The sequence below is a fragment of the Ceratotherium simum genome, chromosome 6 (genome assembly GCF_057802395.1).
Source record: "Ceratotherium simum simum isolate JZ-2026a chromosome 6, ASM5780239v1, whole genome shotgun sequence".
In the NCBI taxonomy this organism is placed as follows: Eukaryota; Metazoa; Chordata; class Mammalia; order Perissodactyla; family Rhinocerotidae; genus Ceratotherium; species Ceratotherium simum.
Genome location: NC_141905.1, coordinates 89273614 through 89298388, shown reverse-complemented (window position 1 = coordinate 89298388; position 24775 = coordinate 89273614). Strand labels below are relative to the sequence as shown.

General features: G+C 42.2%; 1 protein-coding gene across 3 annotated transcripts in view; it reads right to left on the bottom strand.

Annotated features, from left to right (window-relative positions):
• The window catches only part of PPP2R2D (protein phosphatase 2 regulatory subunit Bdelta), a 56802-nt gene that overhangs the window by 19138 nt on the left and 12889 nt on the right, over positions 1-24775 (bottom strand). Inside the window, exons 3-5 of one of the 3 annotated variants that reach the window (XM_087432875.1) lie at positions 8231-8328; positions 3493-3658; positions 2969-3081 (exon numbers count right to left, since the gene is read on the bottom strand). In XM_087432875.1, coding sequence (XP_087289001.1) covers positions 2969-3081; positions 3493-3658; positions 8231-8328 — 377 coding nt within the window. Of the gene's footprint in view, positions 1-2968; positions 3082-3492; positions 3659-8230; positions 8329-24775 lie in introns of those variants that run through there. The other 2 variants (XM_087432876.1, XM_087432877.1) reach the window with 2 other exon arrangements.

Sequence of the window (24775 nt, the reverse complement as noted above, 5' to 3'; positions counted from 1 at the left end):
ACCCTCCCTTTCTCTTTTCTCCTTGCAGCCGCTGCCTCCATCAGTGAGAGTGGGGCGCAGGAGGCTTTTCCTTCACTTCATGAGTGGTCTGCTGCTCAGCACACACACCACGAGCCCTGGGAGGGGGAGTGCACAGGAGGGACCCTGCGGAGCTAATGAGGTGCCATTTCTTGATGTGGTGCTGGTTACGTGCATGTGTCCAGCCTGTGAACCCTCATGGGGCTGTTCACTTGTATGGCAGAGGCATTTTTTGGTATGTGTATTATACTTCAATAAAAGGTTAAAAAAAAGGCACAAAAACATCATCTCTGTGCTGAATGCTGTGGTCAGAGAAGGATTCCCAGGGAAGTGGACATCTACATGGAAATGGAAGAAGTGAAGAGGAGTTAGCCAGGTGAAGGATGAGAGGAAGGAGCCCGGCCCAAGCACACCTGTGGCCAAAGCCGGAGGCAGGGGTGCAATTGTGGGTGATAGTGCTCACACATGAGAAAAAAGAAAAAAAGGCCCAATGTCACTGACATCGAGCAGGAAAGAAAGCAGAAGCTTTAAAATCAAAACAAAAAGTTAACGATACTGGCCATGAAAACTGGATGAACAGCAGTGGAGCATTGTCTGATAAAGCACCAGAAGGTGAGAGGATGGTGTGGACCCTGTCCACAGGGTCGCCAGGAGTCAGAATCGACTCCAGGGTACTAACAACAAAGAAAGGCTAGAAGGAACTCTCTCCATTTAGTCTCCTCTGGCCTAAATTCTGTAAAAACTAACTTGGGGAAATGGGCATAGAAATACTTCCCTCATTTTACACCAGTGAAGTGCTGACCACACATTTGGGTTCTCTAGAGCAGGGAAGTGTCAGTTGCACAGGCATAGGACAGGCCGGCCACACCCCTCTAACAAGTCTCTAATTAATCAAAACATGTGACAACTGCAATACGTATAATAGAAAGAGTCCTTCTTCTAATTAAATTCCTTTTCGGGCTCTAAAATAATTTAAAAGGAAAACAAAATTTAAAAAGAGCAACATTTCTGACTCTTACCTAGTTTAGACAAATTAATAGCCCATGCTGAACTCTGAGAGAGGCGAGCTCATGAAGATGTCACGTGTACACAGTGACCCTGGCTGTGCTCTCTTACCCCACACTGTGGTTAATCAAAGCAGTTCTTGAGAGAACTACACTTCTCATAGGCTTTACTCTGGCCACCAATCAGACCAGTTTTATTTAGGCTAAATGTATAAAAGCAGCCTTGAATAAAACCAAGATTGGGCCTAATAAGACCTACATTTTCCACAGTAGGCACGTGAGCATCACGGTGTGGTGAAGCAGGCCTGGCTACAGGAAGAACCTGGGTTCCCGAGAGAGGGGTAAGTGTGTTTGGGTGGGAGGCAGGGGAGAGATGGACAGGATGGGAGCCGGATTATTACATCCCACAGGGCACTCAATGCCTTACCCATTCTATTACACTTACAGTTTAAAACGTGCAGTTTACGTGTTGGTAACTGTAAAACTAGTGTTCTTGTCACTAACAATAATTTATCTAAAAACTATCACTAATTCACAGATGCAAAAGCAGCAGCATGGTGTAGTAGAAACTACCAATGTTTAGATCCAACATCTTGGTTCAAATTGGGGTTCTATAAACTCGATTTGAGCAAAGTACATAGCTTCTCAGTCTCGACCCCCTGGAAATATGGTGACACTAAGGACCTAGGAGGTCTTATGATGACTCTGTCCCATCCTGCACTTCTCCTTGGCAACACTTACCTAATCTCATCCCACTGGTTTCCTAACTGTGGGTAGGGCAGCCTTCGCCACTGGGCTGTGCCTCTGTCCTGTGTGCCCACCATCCCAGCACCATGCATGCACCCACTACAGGAGAGCTCAGGGATGGTACTAAACAGACCACACACACTCTGTGCCCTGTCCCTACAGTGGGGCGTGGAGTGGGGAAAGATTTCTGCAATACACCGTGCTCTGCAGCACTGCAACTACTAATCTGCAATGTGTTCACTATGTCTTCATTTGATACACAACATTTTAACAAAGTTTTAAAACCTGATAAAAAAACAAACTAGCCAAGAGTTTTCAGATGTCCTGGGTAGGGTCCTGACTCAGGGCCTCCTCAGAGCTAATGTGACTGCTCTCCTGCTGCCGTTCTGTCCTTGGCGGCACGCACAGGACGGCGCCACTCGGTGTCTCACCGGGCATGCCTGGGCTCGACTCAAGTCTGTCAAACCTCCTTTCCTGTATTTCATCTCACTTAAGACACCACTGAGGGTGTGCACCACTAAGCCAATTACAAGACACTAAGATTTTAACTTTTACTCAATTTCACAGATGTTAAAATGTAAAAAAAGATCTAGGTATCAGAACTGATGAAACATGGTCATTTCACACTGTACCTAGCGGCACCAAAAAGGGAGTGAAGACGTGAACAATTAGAACAAAGAAGTAATGATGCTCACAGGTTGACAGGCAAAGAATTCTGAAACATCAGAATCTGCCTTAGCTAACTCGGAGGAAATTCAGTTAAAACCATCATAATGTATCTTAGTAGTCCACAGTTTCCTTTCAATTTACAACCTATGCTATCTCATCTAGGGAAGAGTTCTGAATACCCCCTGGACTTCAATCCGACCAGTGTGCTATTCTGAACCTTCACAGTGAAAGGTAGTTGATACATTCAGAAAGATTTCTCTTGCAGAATTAAATCTGAATCTTTTCTTTACTACTATTATATTTTTTGAAGATAATGTGCAACTTTTTGCTTTTGTGAAAATATGAAGAATCCCATTTTTAATGCATATACATAAAAATGATTATGATTATTACAAATAACTTTCATGAATCAAGAAGGCAGATTTCACAGTATTTCTACTTAACAGTATTCTCTAAATAGCTAACTTAAGCATTATTCTTGATTAATTTATGAAAAGTGTTGGATAATTTAAAGAAAATGTAATGTATACCCGTAGTGCTGTAATTCTAAATGGATCTCGAAGTCGTCCATCTTCATCTTTCAAGTTATAACCTTCTGCTCTTTTATCCCGTTCACTTATTTTCCATAATTTAATAGTTTTATCTGAAAATAAAAACCTCATTCTCCATATTAAAAGAAAAACCATATCATGCACCACTATTAGTTGAGTATCAATTAGAGAAGTCTGTGGTTCTGTGTTGGTCTATAAGCTAGGAGTCTTTGAACAGTAGTATTTCTAATTATGGATGAACATTTTGTTTCCTACAAAAAGTAAAGATTTTGTAGAAATGTATGCAAAGCTAAGTAGTGTCACATTGGGAGTATGTGTGTTTTTGCATACTTTGAGTTTTCAACCTATCACTTGCTACCTAGCTAATAATTTACCGCCCACTGCCCCCAAAGTTTAAAGCAGAAATAACTTCTAGAATGGGTTAAAAATAAAAGGTAACCTACACATAGAAAATTAGAAATAAAATCATAAATCAAATAGCCACTTAAAGAAACAGCTCTTACCATTTGTAGAGAGTAGAAAATGAGCAGCATTCTGTTGTGGTAACCACCTAATTTTATTAATTTTTTCCTCAATTTCTAGACTTTTCAAATAATCAAACTCTGGTTCATGACTTTGAAAGGTACTGTAAACATTATATTCTCCCCTAGAATGAGGGCGGCTTTTATTCTGCAAGGAAACATGAAGCTGTTTTAATGAACAAAGCACAGTACAGAGAAAAATTGAGTATGACCAAGTTGAATATCAAAAGACCATACACATTTTTAAAAGTTAAAAAAAATCCTGGGTCAAGAAAATGTCAAACAGATGGCCCTCAGAATTAATTTACTTGGGGAAAAAAATAAGAAAGACCATCTCCCGGCCCTTCTCTGCCACTTCCAGGCATCTCCTCTAGAGCAAGGCGGCCACATTTGGCTCACTGCATGTGCCAGTCAGGGTTCCCGGAACACAGCCAGGCTCCTTGGTGCACGCACTGGCTCTGGCTGCTTCTGCGCTACCCGGGAAGAGGGCTGTAGCTGTGAGAGAGGCCCATGAAGCAGCCCATGTTTGCAGTCTGGCCCTGTGGAGAGTCTGCTGAGCGGGCCCAGGTCTTCCAGGAGCTGGCCGCAGGGACGCGCACTGTACCATCACCTGTACCAGCCAGCCAACACAATGCTTCTGCCGACCAGGGAAGAAGACCGCTAAATGACAGAGTCATACAAGAACACCATACAGCAGTTACAATAAATGAACCAACTTGGGCAAATCCCGCAGCATTGTGTAAGAGAGGCAAGTTGCATAAATATACCCATAGTAAGTTATGTCTTGTGCAAATTTTTAACACACATAAAACAATTCTATACATTGCAGTAAAAGTTAAAAAACATGCTTGGGAAGATATACACTGCCTTCAAAATACAGGCATGCGTTGCTTAACGACAGGGATACGTGCTGCGAGAAATGTGTCATTGCGTGATTGCATCACTGTGCGAACATCAGAGAGTGCACTTACATAAACTCAGATGGTAGAGCCCACCACACACCCAGGCTACAGGGTACTAATCTACCATCATTCACCAAAGCATCATTATGTGGAGCATGGCTGTCATGACCAACTCTGGGAAGGGAGAGGGAGAATAAGATAAGATTCGGGAGTAAAGCGGAAAGACAAAATGAGGGAGGGGCACAACGGGCGCTTCATCTCTGTGCTGAGGGTTCTCTTCTTCTATAACATCTGGGTGGTGGGTTCACAAATATATTTATATTTATCTCTGATATCTTCTGTATGTCCAAAATGACATTTTCTAAGAAACATTAAATATTTCATAATTAAAAATCAAGACCAATATTTTAATTCTTGCTCTATAATCGATATCTAAAATCTTCTGTTTTTAAGTTTAGTATGTGTGTCAAAGAAATTGAACTAAACAAATGAACCTTTATGTCTAGATACTTCTTTATATTTCTGAATTAAGATCATGTATTATGATAAAACATCCCAAAACATTACCTGAATCTCTCTACTGCACTGACTTCTTATGTATTGTATATTCCTTCAAATCAAGCATTCACAGGCAGGATCCTGCAAATCGCTGTTATCTGATTTCCACAAGTGTGTTGTGTTGGTGGTTAATGCTATTTAAACTACTCTCCCTGTTCACTATCCCCAACATCTTGACGAAAAAGCAGAATACACCAATAGATACTCCTAACTCGCAAATAAACAAAATGAAACTCAAACATTTAAAAAGAAAAATCTGTAGAATCAATGAGTCCCATGCCGTAAGACATTAATCTACTAAGAAAAAACAGAATAATATGAGCAAAGAAGTGAAGCGCCCACGTCAAAGTGCTGCCTGTACTTCCCCGCCACTCCCTCCAAGAGCTGGAACAGACGCTCCTTACGCTGCGGGCCTGTCTTCCTGCTGCTACCTGTGCTGAGCCCCCATCCCAAACACTTAACACCACAGTCAACCGCTGAACCCCTTTGCCCTTGTCCAATGCGCTGAGATCTCTGTCAGCCTGTGAGGGGACCCTAAGCAGGTCTTCACGCCCTGTCTAGGGAGAGGTGAGAACAGAAAAGGTGAGAGCAAGGGCCTCTGAGGGAGACTCGCCAGGACATGGCGACTTGATTCTGAGCAGGAGAGAGCAGAGCCCAAGCCCGCTGAGGCTCCAGCCTGAGCTTCGGGAACATGATAAACACACAGGAAAGGGAGACGGAGGGAAACTCATTTTGTTTGTAGGTACACTCATCTCTGATGTAACTAGATGAACTATTCAAATAGAAGGGATTCTATGGAGGGGTGGGAAGCAAAGATCTTGGGAGTCCCGATGCACGGCAAACTGAAAAACTGAGCTTCAAGGGCAGTGAGCTGAAGAGTCACGTCCATAAAAGCCGCTCCCCTTAAGATTTACACACTGGGCTTCCCTGGACAGAGGGCTCTACTGCTAAACAGGAAAAAAGCTCAAAAATCACATTGCTAACTATGCTTCCTACCTCTTGTCTTTTGCACAGCCAGAACTTTCCAATGGCTCTCTATCAAGCAGACCCCTTAACCTAACATCCTGCGCCCTCCCCAAGCTAGCAGGGCACTGCCTCATGCTTCAGCAATCCTCTATGCTTCACCGATTCTAACATGCACGTTCTGACACCTCTGAAACCTTGGTGCAGCTTCTAATCGAGAGCTGTGGCAGTTTACTTGGTAGCAGTTTCATTCTAGTGCTGCTGCAATATCATCAACTGCATCTTTGATTATGGATGAAAATATAGTAAGTTTATACTTGTATCCACAATGGAAAAGTTCAAATCCACAGTGAGGATTATACATAGGAACCACTAAAATATTTTAAAAGTAGATGGAACATGAAAGCTCTTTTTATGTTAACCAAAATATGAAGAAAAAGATGGGGGGAAAAAAAGCTGCCCGGGGTTTATTTATTAAGTTGCAGTTGGTCAGGTTTACCAAATTGAAACAACTTTAGGAACTTGTTGCTATACGAATCTGTTGCTTCACATAACAATGACTTATACATCTGAACTAAACACTTAACATGAGAAGTTCTCAAAACTCGAATGCCCAATGTATTCTATAACCAGATGCTTGACTATTATCATAATCTATTTCATGTTTGAAGCTAGTATTTTTTAGGTTTAAACAATGACCCACAAAACAAGAAAAATTTCATATTCTATTAAATCATTAAAATGGTGAATTTTAAGGAGCTAAAAGTGTCCTCTTAAAGACACCTATGATTCAGCAGTCTGTTAAATAATCCTGCTAAAAGTAATATTCAAACACCACCACCCATTTTTACTTCTGTTGAAAAATGTAAGTATATAGTTCTTTTTATGTAGCACTGTGTGATAAGCTACCTCTGGGATAAGAGTGCGAATTGTAAACTTATCAAATTGTCTGTGAAGAGTCAGAAAGATTAATGATAATATATATAATATTCACAAGAGAATTCTCACCATCCCAAATCAGAGAAAATAGGATTTAAAAAAAATTTTAATTTCTACAGACATAATCAAAATTAGAGCTGCAACAGTTATCTTTTAATAATGAGATGTTGGTACCCCATAAATGAGATGTTGGTACCCCATAAATCTCTTCCCATTTACCAAGCAATCCTCCACTCCCACTGGGGGCTCAGGGCTCACTCTCCTACAGAAGCCCCTAAGGACCTCTCTCTGGCTGCAGGGCTGGCATTTACTGCCACACAGAAGATCTATACAGAAGGGAACAAGGGACGCTAGCCTCTATATCAAAGTCTTATCACAGAAATTTAGAGACTAAATTTGGAGACGAAAAAGTAACAGCCCACTGATCTGCCAGGAATCAGACAGGACGAACAGGAATCCTATTTATGAGTCTGTCAGGGAAAAAGCAAGAGAGACACCTTACAGAAACCCCCAGCCTGCTGCACTGTGGTCTTGCCTGGAACACTTGCACAACAGATCATGACCTTGCTTCCTTCATCAGCACCATTAAGAAGTCTGATGAGGCTCACCAGAAATAAAACGGGGGTTGGCAAGGCCTGTTCTATTTCCCATTCTCCTCTTATGCATAACAAAAAAGAAGTGTTCTTCTCTCCTTTCCCCCAAAGAAGGGGAATGACCTAAAAACCAGTGCTCCTGAGTGAGGTTCATGTGTGGGCTCCTCCAAGGCCCACGTTCTGAGGATTCCTTCCCTTCCCAGCACTGACAGTGCAGCCCTCAAGGGCAAGGAGTGAGTGCTGCTCAGCTCTGACTGAGAAGGGATAGAGAATTTTTGCCCGCCCCCCAACACACAGAAAATCTCCTCTGCAGCCAGCGCTGCAGGAGCCATTCAGAGCATGCGGCACCGCCCCCCGGACAACAGGGCTGGAGGCCAGCACCACCGCAGCTTGTCAAGCGATTTTCACAGACAACCACTTCAATTAACTACAGGATGAAAGCAAATAAATGCAGAACCCCACCACCCCACATCCTTCCTTTGTCCTCATGACAACCTGTGGGCAGGGCAAGGACTTGCTTCCTACCCTAAACATGAGGGCACTGGGGACTGAACGGTGCTCAGTGGTTAGAGGTCAGGGAGCTGAAACAGATCTTCTCTCTCACTCCTGAGATAACTTCTGAAAGAAGACTCCGTACAGTTAATGTGATAGAACTGAAATCTAAATGAAATGAGAAACTGAGAAAATAACTGCGCTTCCTTCCTTATAAGTGTCATGAGAAGGGCTGAATGATTTCATTTGGTTTGTGGATTGTAAATTACTGACCTCTTGTTCCCGCTGAAAAATAACAACTCTGCCGCCCTTGTCTCCTGTTGCAAGAAGATCTCCAGAGTAATTAAATTCAACAGTTGAGATGATGTCAGCTGTCAATAAAATACAAAAGCAATTTACCAGATTATGATTTTGAGAGGATTCACAATGAATATAAAAAAATCAATACAAAGGATCAAAGAAAGATAAACATACATAAAACTTTCCCTGGTATTTTCATGGGAAACTTCTAATTATCCAGCAGCCACTTCTTGGTGCTGGTGCCCAGAGCCCACAAACACATATGGATTTATGGGTTTTGCTCAACTGATCTAATGCCTGGTCCCTGGCGCACCAAGATTTATCTAGACTGGGTGGTCTTAATATAAGGATAGAGGGTAGAAATTTAGAAAACTAATTTTGAAAAGGAAAAAAATTGGTCCTAGAAAACTGTAGCCTACTTTTGTAATGCATGCCTAATATTAGCTTTTAACATAAATCCGATTCTTGTGTAATATTAACAGAAATGTTTTATTCTAAGCAATGACTTCGGTTGGCTTCTGTACCAAATAACAGTATAGACAGCACAAGTTCTATTCCATTGTCTGGGGCAGGTCACTGCCATTCACAACAATGACATCATTACCTGTGAGACACTGTGGGTCAGACCCCTGAGATTTCTGACACCATCCACACAAAGACCTTGGACATCAGCTCACTAGGGGTGGCCCGGGGTACGAAGAATAAACCCAACTGCTGGAAAAGTCCTTAGGTACCCTAAGGCTAGTACTTGTCAGAGGGAATGGATCTGGATTTACGACACAGACACGAATGAAGAGAAATACCCCACGACAGATTTTAGAGGACACCTGCCTTCCCCGTCTCAGGAGCACTGAGAGCTGTCGGAATGAAGACAGAGGCCTGGGTCTGGTGTCAGCTTGTTCTGTGCCCACAACTGGACTCGCAGTCAGCTGCCCAGAAAATCTCACCTCTGGCTGCTCCAAGGAAAGGCTGCATCACTACAAACTCATCCCTGCGGCTGGGGCCCCAACTCAAAGGGGGAGCCCTACTGGCAAGGGAAAGTGACGGCCCTGCACATGCCAGGGCCACAGTACCACTGAAGTCCCAAGTGTTTAAAGACAAATACTGCTAAATGGCGATTACAAACAACATATCTACTAATAGGAAACAAACCCAAAAGTTGAAACTACTTGAAGAACTCCCCAAAAAAGTGGTCATAATATAATGCAGTTCTTAAAGGCCTGCAAACACATTTTAATCAAATAATTGTTAATATATGATTTCCTGCAAAACAAGTTCTTACTGCATTGGCACCATTTACTGACTTTATAAAACTACTGAATTCTATTGCCCGGGATTTCTTTTTTTAAAAAAAAATCTTCCATTAGACTTGAAAAAAGGATTAGGCTTCTTGTTAGAAGTGTCACTCTTTAGATTAAATTACTCAAAATAACCTAGTTGGCATGAAAGAAACCAAAATATTCTGTACTCGACTAAAAGGGACTAAATCTGCGTCATTTATACCCAGGGGGTGTACAATATTACATAATTAATGATATTCTAGCTCTGTCAGTGATTTTCAAACTTAATTAAAATGGAGTGAATCTTTAAAAAGAGAAACTCCCATGTCTGCCAGCCGTGAGAAATTATTTTCATTAAGCTACGTAAATATGTATGAACCTAAAATTAGAAATACCCTCTGAAGAGTTTAGAAGAGCTCTAAAATCAAAATAAATATACAAACTAAATACTAACAAAATTACAAAACCAATCAAGTTTAAATCACCAACATGAATTTAATCTGATGGATATTACTTTACAAAACTAGACAGATGCTAAAAGCATAAACGTGGTGCTGACCGAGGGCACCGCGGTGGGTATTTTAAAACTACCCTGTGGGGCTGGCCCCGTGGCTTGGTGGTTGGGTGTGCGTGCTCTGCTACCGGCAGCCCGGGTTTGGATCCCAGGCGCGCACCGACGTACTGCTTATCGGGCCATGCTGGGGCGGCGTCCCACATGCAGGAACTAGAAGGATGTGCAACTATGGCATACAGCTATCTACTGGGGCTTTGGAGAAAAAAAGGAGGAGGATTGGCAATAGACGTTGGCTCAGGGCTGGTCTTCCTCAGCAAAAAGAGGAGGATCGGCATGGATGTTAGCTCAGGGCTGATCTTCCTCACAAAAAACAAAACAAAACAAAAAAACTACCGTGTGCTGCCAGATGACTCCTTTCTCCCCCTTTTTCTGTCTGAGTGGCCAGGAGCCCCACTCACAGCACAGACCGGCAGCTCCTGGCCGTCCTGGTAACATCAGGTCTCTTCCAAGAGCCAGAGGCAGGCTCCTTTGCAATGGCGCAAATAGCCCATGCCGAGGCACTTGGCTGTAGGGGGGTGGTCTGGCTGATGCAGAACTTACTTACTAAATGTTTACATCATCCTCAAAACCATGACGATGCTCAGCAGCCCCTAAGAACCATCTCAGACTTTCAGTCAAGTGTGGTGGCCCATGTGATGTGCCCATTTCCTTTCTTCCCAACCGCACTAAGGTGTCAGAAGGAAACTGAATAGCTATCCGTCCAGGAGGCAGTGAGCTGTGAACAGGCTTTGACAAACGCGGAAGACGGCAAGGGGCCGCAGAGGAGTGGAGACTGACTGGTGACGGTCTAAATGTGCACAGGAGGCCAAGGTCTCAACGTGCCAAGAGCCTCGGGCAGGCTCTGCAGCAGGTGCTGGGCATGGGGATGGCAGAAAGTCTGCTTGCAGAACCACTGGGTCCCCAAGCTCCCATCAGGTGGGAGCACACAGCTACTCCCACTTCTTGTTTCCCAAATGCTGGCTGCCAGGAGTGAATTGTTCCGCCATCCCCAGGGTTCCTCTCCCAAATGCCAAAGCCCAGGAGAAAAGGCCTCAGGATTCAAACGCTTGGGGTCCTTAAAGAAATGACCAACCACAGGGAAGCCCTCCAGCTGAAAACGCCCACCTGCTCACAGAACTGCCTACTGGATCCAAAGTAGTTCCACCTTAAACATGAATTAACAGCTCAGGATCTGCAGACGTGAGAGAAAGCGCCAAAACAAAGAAAGGACTTGGAGGAAAGAGGGACAATGCATCAACAAAATGTCAAAGAAACGACAATTCATGTCTGCAGGGAGCCAATTTCTAATAACAGTAATTACATTACCAGTGTTGGCTGAGTGTTTGCTAGGTACCAGTGCTATTCTAACCAAGTACAAACCCTGTATGCACCTGGTAAGCTTCACAACAGCCTATGAGGCAGGGGTACTGTCACCCCTGTCGGACAGGAAGCAGGCACTGGGCACTGCACTCAGCTCACCCACAGTGGCAACCCCAGGTGGTAAGTGGGGGCAGGATGCCACTACATCCAGCAGGATCTCTGGGAGACAAGTAGCATGCTATGAAAAGGAAAAAGAACAAGGAAGTGCTCTTTGAAATTCAAATGGTAATAATAATTTTAAAACTCAAGACCTCTTCCAAAGGGTAGATAGAGCAAAAAGACAAAGAGATGGACAACAGGAAAGAAAAGATAATCAGAGGATTGCTTTAGGTGGCCCATCACCCAGTTAAGTTCCAGAAAGATGACAGAGAAAAGGAAGGGAAAAAGCAAAGGAGTAAGACAAAAGTTTCCCAGAGTAGAAGCACCTGAGTTTCCAGGCTGAAGGGCCCATGGAGCTCCCAGCACAACTAATGAACGGACCCAGCCAAGGCACACCACTCTGAAATCTAGAACACCAAGGATAAAGGGAGACTCTCCAAGTCTCCAGAGAAAGCAAATGGGCCACACACAAAAGGAATCAGACAGCATCACAAAGGACACAGGAATATGGGTGATGGAAGACCAATCACTCTCAAAATTCTGAGAAAAAATAATTTTCAACCTAAAATTCTTATGCCTAGTCAAATTTTCAATCAAGTCTGAGGGAAGAGTAAAGATGTTTTCAAACATGCAAAGAGCAAAAACACCAACAAAAACCCCTTTCTCAGGAAACCACTGGAAGATGCAATTTGGCAAAATGAGAATAAACCAAGAAAAAGGAAGATAAGGGGATCTGACACCCCAACAATGGTGAAGGAAGTCCCAAGACAGGAGCCATGTAAGCCATCAGCCCTGGAGAGAGCAATCCAGGCTGGAAAAGACTGGCCAGGAGAGGCTGTCTAGGAAAGAAGGGCTGAGGATTACCTGGTGTGTTGGGGAAAAGTTACTGCTAGATATCTGACAGATCTGTTGAAGTGTCTGTTTAAAAACAAACAGCACTAAAGACATAGATAACTAAGCATATAAAAACTTAGGCAATCATTAGTTCTAGGAAAAATGAAAACTTGTACGAAAAAGAAAACGTATACTTTAGTTCAGTAACGAACAGTATTTACATGGGCAACATAACACTGACATAACTAAGACTTGTAATAGAATTCTCTCATCTCCTTTCTTTAGCAGGGAGAGGGGTCCGTGGGGGTGGAAGGTGATGTTAGTAAAAAAGCTAAATCATCAGTTACCATAACAGGAAGTGAGTACTTAATGTTCAAAATCAGGAAATCAGAAGTTAGCAGTATAAGACATTATTGAGGGGCTGCTGAAGATGTTTCACGGCTGGGAGGGGGCAGGTGATAAGGAAAGAGGCGCTGGATATAAGATAACGTTAGTGTGAAATGTGGAGGGAGCAGAGGGAGGGCTCAAAGTGGAAATGCAGTCAATGGGATTTTTGAAGATGGAGAATATGAAACTATGTCCCTGTGCCCATGCGCATGATGTAGTAGCGGGGGACAGACTGATGATGCAGGAGAGAGAACAGGGTCAGAGGACAGGCAGGAATGATGGAGATCCAGAGCCCAAGTGGGGGGCTGCAGAAGAAAGGAGCAGGGATGCCTCCGTTTGGGGAGGGGTCAGGGGTGTGCATGGCACAGAAAGAGCAGGCTGTGAACTTGGGCTTGGGAAGATGAGAGCTCATCAGACTGGATCTAGTTCCTCTATGAGGTATGAGAGAAGATTAACCTGCTAAGAGTGAGAGGGAGGGGGGCAGTTTGGGGGAACATATGAAGGAAGTGTTCTCAGAACAGACAGGAGTGACCACACTAGAGAAATGCAGGGCTGTCTCACAGCATCAAGGTCCAGGGGAAATTTGAGGTCAGTAATTTATTCTTCAAATTCAGCAAACATACTGAGTGACTACTATACGGCAGGTGCTGCACATTGCAGTAGGCACTGGGGACATAAGAGACAAAGTCCCTGCCTCCTGGGATTGACATTTTAGTGAATGAAGTAGTGACTGTAAATGAGACCATTCAGTACAGCTCCCGTAGCTATGTGTTTCCAGAAACGCTGTCCAGTGGCATAGGGGTATAGGCTCAGAATAGGCAGACAGTCGCTTGAAACAGGTTTCGGGTTTTGCCAGGAGTATGATGATAGGGCTGAGAGAGGCAAGGAGGTTAAGAGGGAGCAAGGAGTGACGCAGTGTTAGACCCTGGAATCCAGTTGAGGGGAGGGGAGGCACAGGGGGAAGGGTGAGGGACAGGGAAGGTGGAGTCGGGGTAGGAGCCCTGCTGAGTTAGAAGTACAGGAGTTAGAAATCCGAGAGCGGGCAGCCCCTGAGACTAAGATTTCAGAGGTGGGATAGCTGCTGATGACCAGGATGTCTAGTGTCAGCATTAAGGAGATCCAGAAACTCATCACTGTATCCTGGAGCCTAGAACCTTGGACAGATCATTTACAGAGATACTGAGCCACAGAAATGAAGGAAGACAGGCAGCTCTAGTGGCAAATTCTGGGGCTGAGTATACAGGTGTTAATCATTCTTGTACTTTTCCAAACTTTTAAGTTTCTCAAAACAAAACATACAAATGTGAATATTTCATTTCCTTTACTTCTGTCAATCTTACTGCCAATGCCCTACATCCAAAGCGACCACCATCTCTGGCTGAATTATTGAGACAGCCTCCTAAGTGGGCCCCTCACTTCCTCTCCTGCCCCTCAGAGTCCAATCCCCAGAAAGGAGATAGAGGAATTTTTTTAAAGGCATAACTAACATAACTAGCCTGCTTAAAACCCTATCAACACCCAACTACCAAAATCAACTTGTCTATTTTTCAAATAAGTAAAATATGGTACTCAGAACTTATCACCTAAAATTACTGAGCCATTGTCAAAACAAATGAATCCATGACAACAATTAGATGGGAGATATAGTTTTCAGCACTTTCATTTTCTCCCTTCAGCTAGTTCAAGATTCGGAGGATTATCTAAACACCACCTCTTGGCCAGTGACCACAGTAGGTTCCAGGTAAGGAACACAGCTCCACTGATCTAAACAGCCACCAGCAGGACTAAGGGGAGGCCCGGAGCTCTGCATGTTCCTCCTGAGACCACTCCCCCTTCCTTTTTTTTTTTTTCCCCCTGAGGAAGATCAGCCCTGAGCTAACATCCATGCCAATCCTCTTTCTACTGAGGAAGACTGGCCCTGGGCTAACATCTGTGCCTATCTTCCTCCACGTTATATGGGAAGCCGCCTTGTCAGCAGGGCCTGACAAGCGGTGCATCGGTGCACGCCTGGGATCCGAACCCAGGCCGCCAGCAGCAGAGTGAAAGCACTTAACCGCTACGCCAAGGGCCGGCCCACCTACTCCCCCCTTTCTAACATGCTCTGCCTCATCACTAGGAACCATGTTAGAAACAGTCCCAAGAAGTGGTCATAGTTAAAGTCAATCATCTACTTCCCCTTAAGGTATCAACATGGGCCAGCCCCGTGGCTTAGCGGTTAAGTGCGTGCGCTCCGATGCAGGCTGCCCGGGTTCGGATCCCGGGCGCGTACAGACGCACTGCTTCTCCGGCCATGCTGAGGCCGCGTCCCACATACAGCAACTAGAAGAATGTGCAACTATGACTTACAACTATCGCCTGGGGCTTTAGGGGGGAAAAAAAAAAAAAAGGTATCAACAAAACTGATCCCAGGCCAGTAAATATATGAAATGGTGTTCAAGCTTGTCAGCCGGCGGGGAGAGGAAACTAACACCTGCAAGAACGGCAGAAATTAAAAAGACTGTTCCAAGTGCTCATAAGGATGGGAAGCAACAGGAACACTCACACGCTGCTCCTGCGAGTGAAAACTGGACAACCACTTTGTCCATCAACAGTAGAAAGGATGCACGAATTGTGGAACAGTCACACAGCAGAGTAGCACGCAGCAATGACAGCGAACAAATGACTACTACACATCTCACCATGGGTGAGCTTGCCCAGTGGTGGAAGCAAACACTCCTTAGAGTCTCACCAAAGCCCTCTCCAATGGCGGCTGTTTGCTCTCCCACACCCACCGACACTGATTTCCATTGGAGGTGCCCAGACCACTGCTCCGCACCCCCACCTCACGACAACCTCTTTACACCTTTTCTGGCACCCTAGCCACTCACCTCAATTTCCGTTAACGATTCTGCTTATCTCACTGAAAGACAGAAGTGCCCAGAAGAGATCATCCATATACTCCCATCATCAGACACACCACCTGCAGCGACATGCTCCCCTTCCCCTGTGGCAACAGGAGGAGCCACTGCTTCTAGCCAGGACCAGCCAGAGCAAGAGGTCCCAGCCCACCCAGCCTCCTCCAGGACTGTGGCTCCTACGGCAATCCTCCTCCTCTCCTCTCTCCGCAGCACCACCTGTTCTCTCCCCTCTAACAGATCATCCCCATTTTCAAACAGAAATGCTGTAATCTCTCATCTCAGAAGACAAAAAACAAAAACAGCTGACCCCCACGTCCCCCTCCAGCCACTGCCGCACTTCTCTGTCCTCTTAAAGCAAAGCTGGGCAGTTGTCTGTACTCACTGCCTGCACTTCCTCCCCTCCCATTCTCTCGTGAACTCACTCTAAGGAGTGTGTGCTTCCTACCAGCAGGTTCACCTATTTCAATGCACCCAGGTCCTTCCCCCCGAGTACCAAACCGATCACCTCTCTCCCCTATCTGTGAACTTATAAGAGGTGAACTGAGGGTGTGGCCATTTACCTCATGCTCCCTAGCACTTGTGAGAGTGGCATGCAGATTATAGGGACCCAAACAATGACACAGAACATTAGTCGAGTGACAGGAGGCTTTTTACAAATTACATTCAAAAATTCTGCAAGATGAATTCACTATATATTCCAATTAAGGAGTACTATCTGCTTTCCAAGGACGAACAGTCTTATGAGGATGTCAGATAATTTCCACTTATTATGGTGAACATGACGATAGAGCACTCTGGGATATTACACATTTACAGAAAAGAAAAAGTGGAAAAACTTCCACCAGCAAACACAAATAAATAAATGTGTGTATGTGTATAAATGAATATATACATGTAAGTGCAATATGTTTATTGCATTTCTAACTATGTCTTTTTAAAGCAGATCACCAAAGGCAAAAGTTCTCTGCTCAAAAACCAGACATGAACTGATAGAAGTGAATTATATGCCTCCACCAAATATAAAAAGTGGAAAACCACCTATGTAAGAGATATAGTAAGGTTCTACACGGGAGACACTATAATCTAAAGCACCCAAAATTGAGTTTCTCCAAATTATAATTAGATTGCATAAAATGTGACAAAAGAAAAAATCTGAATATCATTTTCTAGTCAGTTAATCACTAAAAGAAAGTTCATGGCAAATTATTCTAAAATGAAAAAGTGAGAAGGGACAACTAAAACTCAATTTCTCTGCTACAAGAATAAACAATATTTTAATAAAAGGAAAAGCATACCATATTCTAGGAATACAAGGCTGGTCTAACATAAGAAAATGAATCAATGTAACACACCATATTAATAGAATTAGAGGACAAAAACCACATGGTTACCTTATGTGCAGAAGAAGCTTTTAACAAAATTCAATACTTTTTCATGATAAAAGCACCCAATAAACTAAGAATAGAAGAGAACTTCCTCAAGTTGACCAGGAACACCTATGAAAAACTCTCAGCCAACATCACACTTGTTGGTGAAAGTCTGAATACCCGCTACCAGCCACCAGGATGCTCGCTCTGACCACTTCCAGTAAATGTAAACATTCAACTGGAGGTTCCAGCCAGGGTAATTCGGCAAGGAAAAGAAATAAAAGGCATCCAGATTGAAAAGGAATAAGTAAAATTACCTGTTTGCAGATGACATTATCTTGTATATAAAGAATCCTAAGGAATCCCAAAAAACTATCAGAGCAAATTAACAAGTTCAGCCAGGATGCAAGATACAAGCTCAACACACAAAAATCAATTATATTTCTATACACTAGCAACGAAGAACTCAAAAAGGAAATTAAAGAAGCAATTCCATTTACATCATCATCAAAAAGAATAAAATACCTAGGAATAAATTTAACCAACGAATTGCAAGGTTTATAAACTGAAAACTACAAAATATTGTTGAAAGAAATTAAGGAAAACCTAAATAACTGGAAATACATTTTGTTCACAGATTAGAAAACAATGTTAAGATGGTAATACTCTCCCAATTGATCTAAGTGATGAGACACCATCCCTATAAAATCACAGCTGCCATTTTTTTGGGCAGAAATTGACAAGCTAATCTTAAAATGTATATGGGAATGCAAGGGACCCAGAAGAGCCAAAACAATTTTTAAAAGAACAAAGTTGGAGGATTCACACTTGCTGATTTCAAAACTTACCATGAAGCTACAGTAATCAAGACAGTGTGGTATTGGCATCAGGACAGAAATATAGACCTAGGGAATAGAATTTAGAGTTCAGAAAGACACTCTTCCGTCTACAGTCAACTGATTTTCAATAGAGTTGCTAAGACAACTCAAAAAGTTATTTTCAACAAATGGTGCTGGGACAACTAAATATTCACATGTAAAAGAAAGACGCTGGACCCTTACCTAACACCATATACAAAAATTAACTCAAAATGGATCAAAGACCTAAAGGTCAGAGCTAAAGCTATAAAACTCTTGGAAGAAAAGAGTAGCGAATCTTTGTGATACTGGGTTAGGCCATGGTTTCTTAGATATAACACCAAAAGTACAACAAACAAAGGGAAAAAACAGATAAATTAGACATTATCAAAACTAAAAATTCTTGTGCATCTAAGAATACTACCAAGAGAGTGAAAAGACAATACACAGAATGGGAGAAAATATTTGCAAATTATATATCGGATAAGGGTCTAGTGTCCAGAATATATGAAGAACAATTCAACAACAAAAAACCCAATTAAAAAATAGGCAAAGGATCTCAATAGACATTTTTCCAAAGAGGATATACAACTGTCCAATAAGCACAGGAAAAGATGCTCAACATCATCCGTCACTAGAGAAACTGCAAATCAAAACCACAATGGGAGACCACTTTACATCTATTAGGATGGCTAAAATAAAACAGACAGACAGTAACAACTGTCGGTGAGGATGTGGAAAAGCTGGAACGGTCATACACTGCTGGTGGGAATGTAAAATGATGCAGCCACTTTAGAAAACAGTTTGGCAGATAACAGAGTTGCCATATGACCAAGCAATTCCACTTCTAGTATCCTACCCAAAAGGACTGAAAACGCCTGTCCACATAAGCACTTGTACCTGAACATTCACAGCAGCCCTATTTATTTAACAGCCAAATCGTGGAAACAATCCAATCTCCATCAAATGATGAACTGATAAACAAAATGTGGTATATATTCACACAACGGAATATTATTCAGTCAAAAAAGGAATAAAGTACTGATACATGCTATACCATGGATGAAACCTGAAAACATTATGCTAAGAAGCCAGACAGAAAAAGCCACATATTATGTGATTTCATTTATATAAAATGTCCAGAACAGGCAAATCCATAGAAAGAGAAAGTAGGTTAGTGGTTGCCAGGAGGTCGGGAGGAGGGAATGAGGAGTGACTGCTAATGGGTTTCTTTTGGGGGTGATGAAAATGTTCTAAAATTCTAGATAATGGTGATAGTTGAACTGTAAACTTTAAAAGGATGTTTTATGTTATGTGAATTTTATCTCAATAAAGCTGTTATTAAAAAAAGTATATCATAAAAATAGTTGGATGAAGTCATTACAAGGGTCCTCACAACTTGTAACCTTTGTCAATTATATCCTAAAAGTAGATTAAATTTCTAGTTTTTCCTTAAAAAAACAAACAAAAACCTGCTATGAATTTTTCAACAAGACACTGTTTTTAATCCCTCTTTCCATTTAAGCCTAAAGAGCCTTTGTTTTCTTTTTGGCTGCTTTACTTCTTGCAAGCATGCGCATGAGGAGATGAAGGCAGCAGCAGGAGACGAGAGTCTTTTATTGTTTCATCAGGAAAGTTAGTGCTCCATCATTCCCTACCTAGAAGTCTTGTCTAACCAACTTCAACAGACTTCAGAACTTAGGAAACCACACGTAACCTCGGTCATTAAAGCCCATCGAAGATTTAACCACTCTTTCAAGGAAAATCTGATTCATACAGAATATTCCATGCTATCTCCCTCACCTCATGCTGAAAAATGAGAAAGTTTTTACCCAAAAGTCTGTCTGACTGTATACATTAACCTTTCTCCCAAACATATTAAATGACTTGCATTACAACTATGAGATTTCATGCTTAATTTCACGCTCAGTAATTCTTCCAGTGAGTAACAACTGTGTGAGCCATGGCAGAAGTACCACCCAAGGCAAGTCAAAGCACTCGATGACTATTAAGCACAGTTCAACGTCTTTGTAAGACAATCATCAACGTACTTACTACGCTCTTCTGAAAATTAAAAACACACTCTCCAGCTGAGCATCTTGCCCTAAAATGATTTCAGCCCACCTCTGCAGACTGCAGCTGGAGTAATTTTTATTTTTTAAACACAAACGTGATTGTGCTATTTTTCTACAAAAACACATCAGGTGAATTCCCCCTGCCCTGAGAAGAAAGATCAAAATTCTCATGCCATTCTCCTCTTTGTTTTCTATGGTCTGGTCACCTAGGCCTCTTTCAGTAATTCTTCCTATTGCAAGCCCTGCTCTGTGCTCTACCCTCCGCCTGGACAGCTTCTCCCATCCCTCAACTCTGCCCATGCCCATCTGTCCTTCACATCAGAGCTCAAGGGTCCACTGTCCAAGGAAGCCTGCTGACTCCTTCCGGAACCCTCATCACAATGGCAATTAACCAGGTAACTGCTTAAGTCTTAGGGCCATGCCTATTGCAGAGCAGTGCTTTTGCTCACGGTACCTCCTATGCCCATGGAACGGATGTGCCCAGCAGTGAAAGAACGAGGGGAGCCCCGAGCTCATTTATCACCCGGGTCACTCCTTATTCCTCAGCAGAGCTTCCTCTCAGCCTCTCTCCTGTGCTGCACAGCCAGGGAGGTAACAACAAACAACTACTCCTCAGTATTTCAGACTCAGTCAAACTACGAGGAAAACAGTGACTAGTATTTTCGTCGTCTACATTAAAGGTCACTACTTTGAGAAATTCGTACCAACGAAGAAGAATCTATCTCTAAATTTGGGAAATGATCCTTAAGCCTAGTCCATCATTAGACAAACAAGGGTGCTCATGTTTCTCTCCTTAAATACCATCTTTTATTAGCATCTGTTGGGAACACAAACAGCCCTGAGATTCTTTCTTATATTAAACACAGTTAAGTACATTTAAACACACATGAAAGAACTCATAAATATTTCTAAGGTAGACAAATCCTGAAATAGCTAAGATTATCAAGTAAGTGATATATTTATCAGGTAAATGATAAAACAAGTCAGAGTTTTATCAAACTTCAAGCAAACAATAATTACCCACCCTCAGTTTGTGATTATTTACTTTAGAAAAAAATTGTAACAAGCTGTTTTTGACCAGTAAATTCACTCAATGCATATAAATAATTCAATTTCCAAACAGCTTTTCAGGAATACATTTACTGAGAGTAAAAATTTGAAAAGTACATTCACTGACTAAAAACAACATAGAAAAGGTAGCTTAGAAATGTATCATTTCCTATTTAAAAAAATCCACATCTAATTCTGCCATAAATGGAATGAAATTCCAATACATTCAAGAGAATGAGAAGAGAAGCCACATACTGGGAGAAAATATTTGAAAAGATGCATCTGATAAAGAATCGTTATCCAACATATACGAAGAACTCTTAGAACTAACAATAAGAAAAAACCTCAATTACAAAATGGGCAAAAATCCTTAGGAGACATCACACCAAACAAGATATACAGATAGCATATAAGCATGTAAAAAGATGCTCCACATCATATGTCATCAGGAAAACGCAAATTAAAATGAGACACCTCTACACACCTATTAGAACGGGCAAAGTCCAAAACACTGACAACACCAAATGCTGACGAGGATGTGGAGCAGCAGCAACTCTCATTCACTGCTGCTGGGAGTGCAAAATGGTGGCGCCACCTTGGAAGACAGTTTGGCATTTCTTACAAAACTAAATATTCTCTTACCATACGATTAAGCAATCACACTCCTTGATATTTACCCAAAGGAGGTGAAAATTTATGTCCACACAAAAACCTGCACACAAATGTTTATAGCAGTTTTATTCATAATTGCTAAAACTTGGAAGCAACCAAGATGTTCTTCAGTAGGTGAATGGATAAATAAACTAGGGTGCATCCAGACAATGGAATATTATTCATCACTAAAACAAAATGAGGTACCAAGCCATGAAAAAACTTTAAATGTGTATTACAAAGTGAAAGAAGCCAATCTGAAGAGGCTACATACTGTGTGATTCCAACTATATGATATTCTGGAAAAGGCAAAATGGTGGAGACAGTAAAAATCTCTGTGGTCGCCATGGGCTGGGGGGAGGGGTGAACAGGCGGAGCACAGAGTTGTTTTAGGGCAGTGAAGATAGTCTGTATCATACTACACCATATACGTATCACTATACGTTCATCCAAACCCACAGAATGTACACCACCAAGAGTGAACCCTAACGTAAACTGTGGACTGGGTGATACTGATGTGTCACTGTAGGTTCATCAGTTGTGACAAATGCACCACTCTGGTGGGGATGCTGATAGTGGGGGAGGCTGTGCACGTCTGGGGGCAGAAGGTATATGGGGAATCTCTGTACCTTGCATTCAATTTTGCTTGAGCCTAAAGCTTCTCTAAAAAAATAAACTCAAAAAAGATTCTGATACATGCTGCAACATGGATAGACCTTGAAAACATGCATAGTGAAATAAACCAGATGCAGATGGGAAAATATTGTATAATGCCACTTATATGAGGTCCCTAGAACAGGCAAATTCAGAGAGACAGACAGCAGAATAGAGATTACCAGGGGCTGCGGGGAGGGGCGAAGGGGAGTTGTTTAACAGGTACCAAGTTCTTGTTTGGAGTGATGAAAAAGTTTTGGGTATAGGTAATGGTGATGGTCATACAACATTGTGAATGTAATTAATGTGAATGTTATGAATGGTTAAATGATCAATATTAAGCTATGTATAGTGTATCACAATTAAAAAAAACTCCCAGACGTCAAAACAAAAAAATCCAAACCCATCTCAGCCCGAGTGTTATATTTTTCTCTGTAGGTCAAATCAAGTAAAGAGATGCAACTTCAGGAGCTAAGTCCTCAAGGTGGTGGCACGCGCTCTCCCCAACCCAGCCTGCCCTATGCCAGGACACTACAACCTCACAGCCAGCAACCCCAAAGGTAAACTTTCAATGGATTTCTAAAGCAGTCATTTATAGGATCACTACTACTTTACCTAGTGACACACTCACCCTCAACAGTATTTTAAAGAGCACACAGAAAGTCCTAAGAAGACAATCTCATAATTCAAATCCATTACTCTCTCTACTACTGAATTCTACTTCTTTAATGAGCATAAGTAAACAGAGAAAGGTTCAAGTGGAATTCTTCTCATCCTCATTTTCAAATTGAGATGACTATTACATATCTGAACTTAACCAGGGCTCTACGGCAGAGCAAATTAATGATCACTTTTGTTAATACTACTTCAAGGACTATCTCTGCTATTTTAGACGACTTCAACAACTGAGAGATAGATCCTTTTTGGTATCATAGTCAAAATCTAAGAAATGTGATCTCTAACATCCAGTTGGATCACTAAGGTCTGACAAAACCAGAGAGCTGGAGAAAAGGCAGGAGCAGCTGGGAGGAAGTAGATCTACTAATCTCTGCCGGATGACAGAAGCGGTAAAAGGCAACCTGTACATCTGTTTTGATAAAAATTCAAAAGCAGGGACAGTCTATATGCCAGTTTCATGGCAGAAGTTGCCACTGGTGAGGCAAGAGAGAAGCGCAGGAAACAGAATTGGGGAGTTCAAAAAAAAAAAAAAAAAAAAAAAGAGGGATTTTTTTTTTTTTCAATCTGTTTGTTTTATTAAGATCCAGTGGCTGTTCACAGCATTTCAGAAGACTACCTGAAGTGCTGGACTTGAACTAACGCAAACCGTCAGCAACTTTTAAAAAGAGGGACTTTCTAAGTGTAACTTTTACATCTTAAAAAAGTCTGAAACAAGTAAAACCAAATGTTGAGAACATGGGTGTTTATTATTATTGATATTATGTTAATAATAATATGTATGTATATTATTATTTATTTTAAAAGCAACTTATGCAATTTATCAAAATGTGTGGTGGCAAACAGTTGAATATTAAGATTTAAAATCCTTTCTCCCATATGTACAGTGTATCCAAAAAATAATGAAATTATGACACTTTAGAACATGTAGGTACACAGGTCACTGCAAACAGCAGAACCAAAGCTGCAAGTAGCCCCCGGCCCTGAATCAAGTTAGGGATGTTGACAAATGCACTGACGAACATAAGGCATTGAAGGCCCCTCTCAACAAGTATTAGCTGGGTTGTTTTGCTTTGTTTTACATCTAGGTATGATACAAGAGTTTTGTAATGGATATGCTTCTATGGACATCTTTTTTGTCATTCCAGATACCCAGAACAGATCAAGAAAATCTTAGAGAAGTGTTTAAGGTGCTTTCAAACACAATGCAGGGGCCGCCTACACAGCAGGTACTCCTGAGCAGCAGCAAGGGAGACCCTCCTCCACTGCCTTGTGATAAAGCTCGTCCTTGCCTCTTCTCAACTGGCCTTTTTCTCCTCATTATTACACAAAACAGTGCATCCTTGGTGTGGAACATTAAACAATACGGAAGTGTGCAGAATAAAAGTGAAAGGCCCTCTTCAATGCAAATCTGACCCTCACTCCCCACAGGCACCCCTGATGCTAACCCTTGGGGGGTAACTTCCAGACCTACACATTTACAACCACAGTGGTACATGGGATCACGGTTCTGCAAGTCGCTCTTTGTTACCTAATGTGCCCCAGACTGCCTTCCAACAGGCATGGACCCCCTTAATCCATAATATGGGTGTATCATAATGCATTTAATGACTTCACTAGTTTCGGGCATTCAAGTTTTTTCCGATGTTTTATTGCTGCAATGCACAACTCTGTAAATCCATCTTCATGAAATGCTGGCATATTCCAATAGGATTCTTGTAAGTGGAATCATAGAGTCCCAACCCTTGCTTCAAGTTTG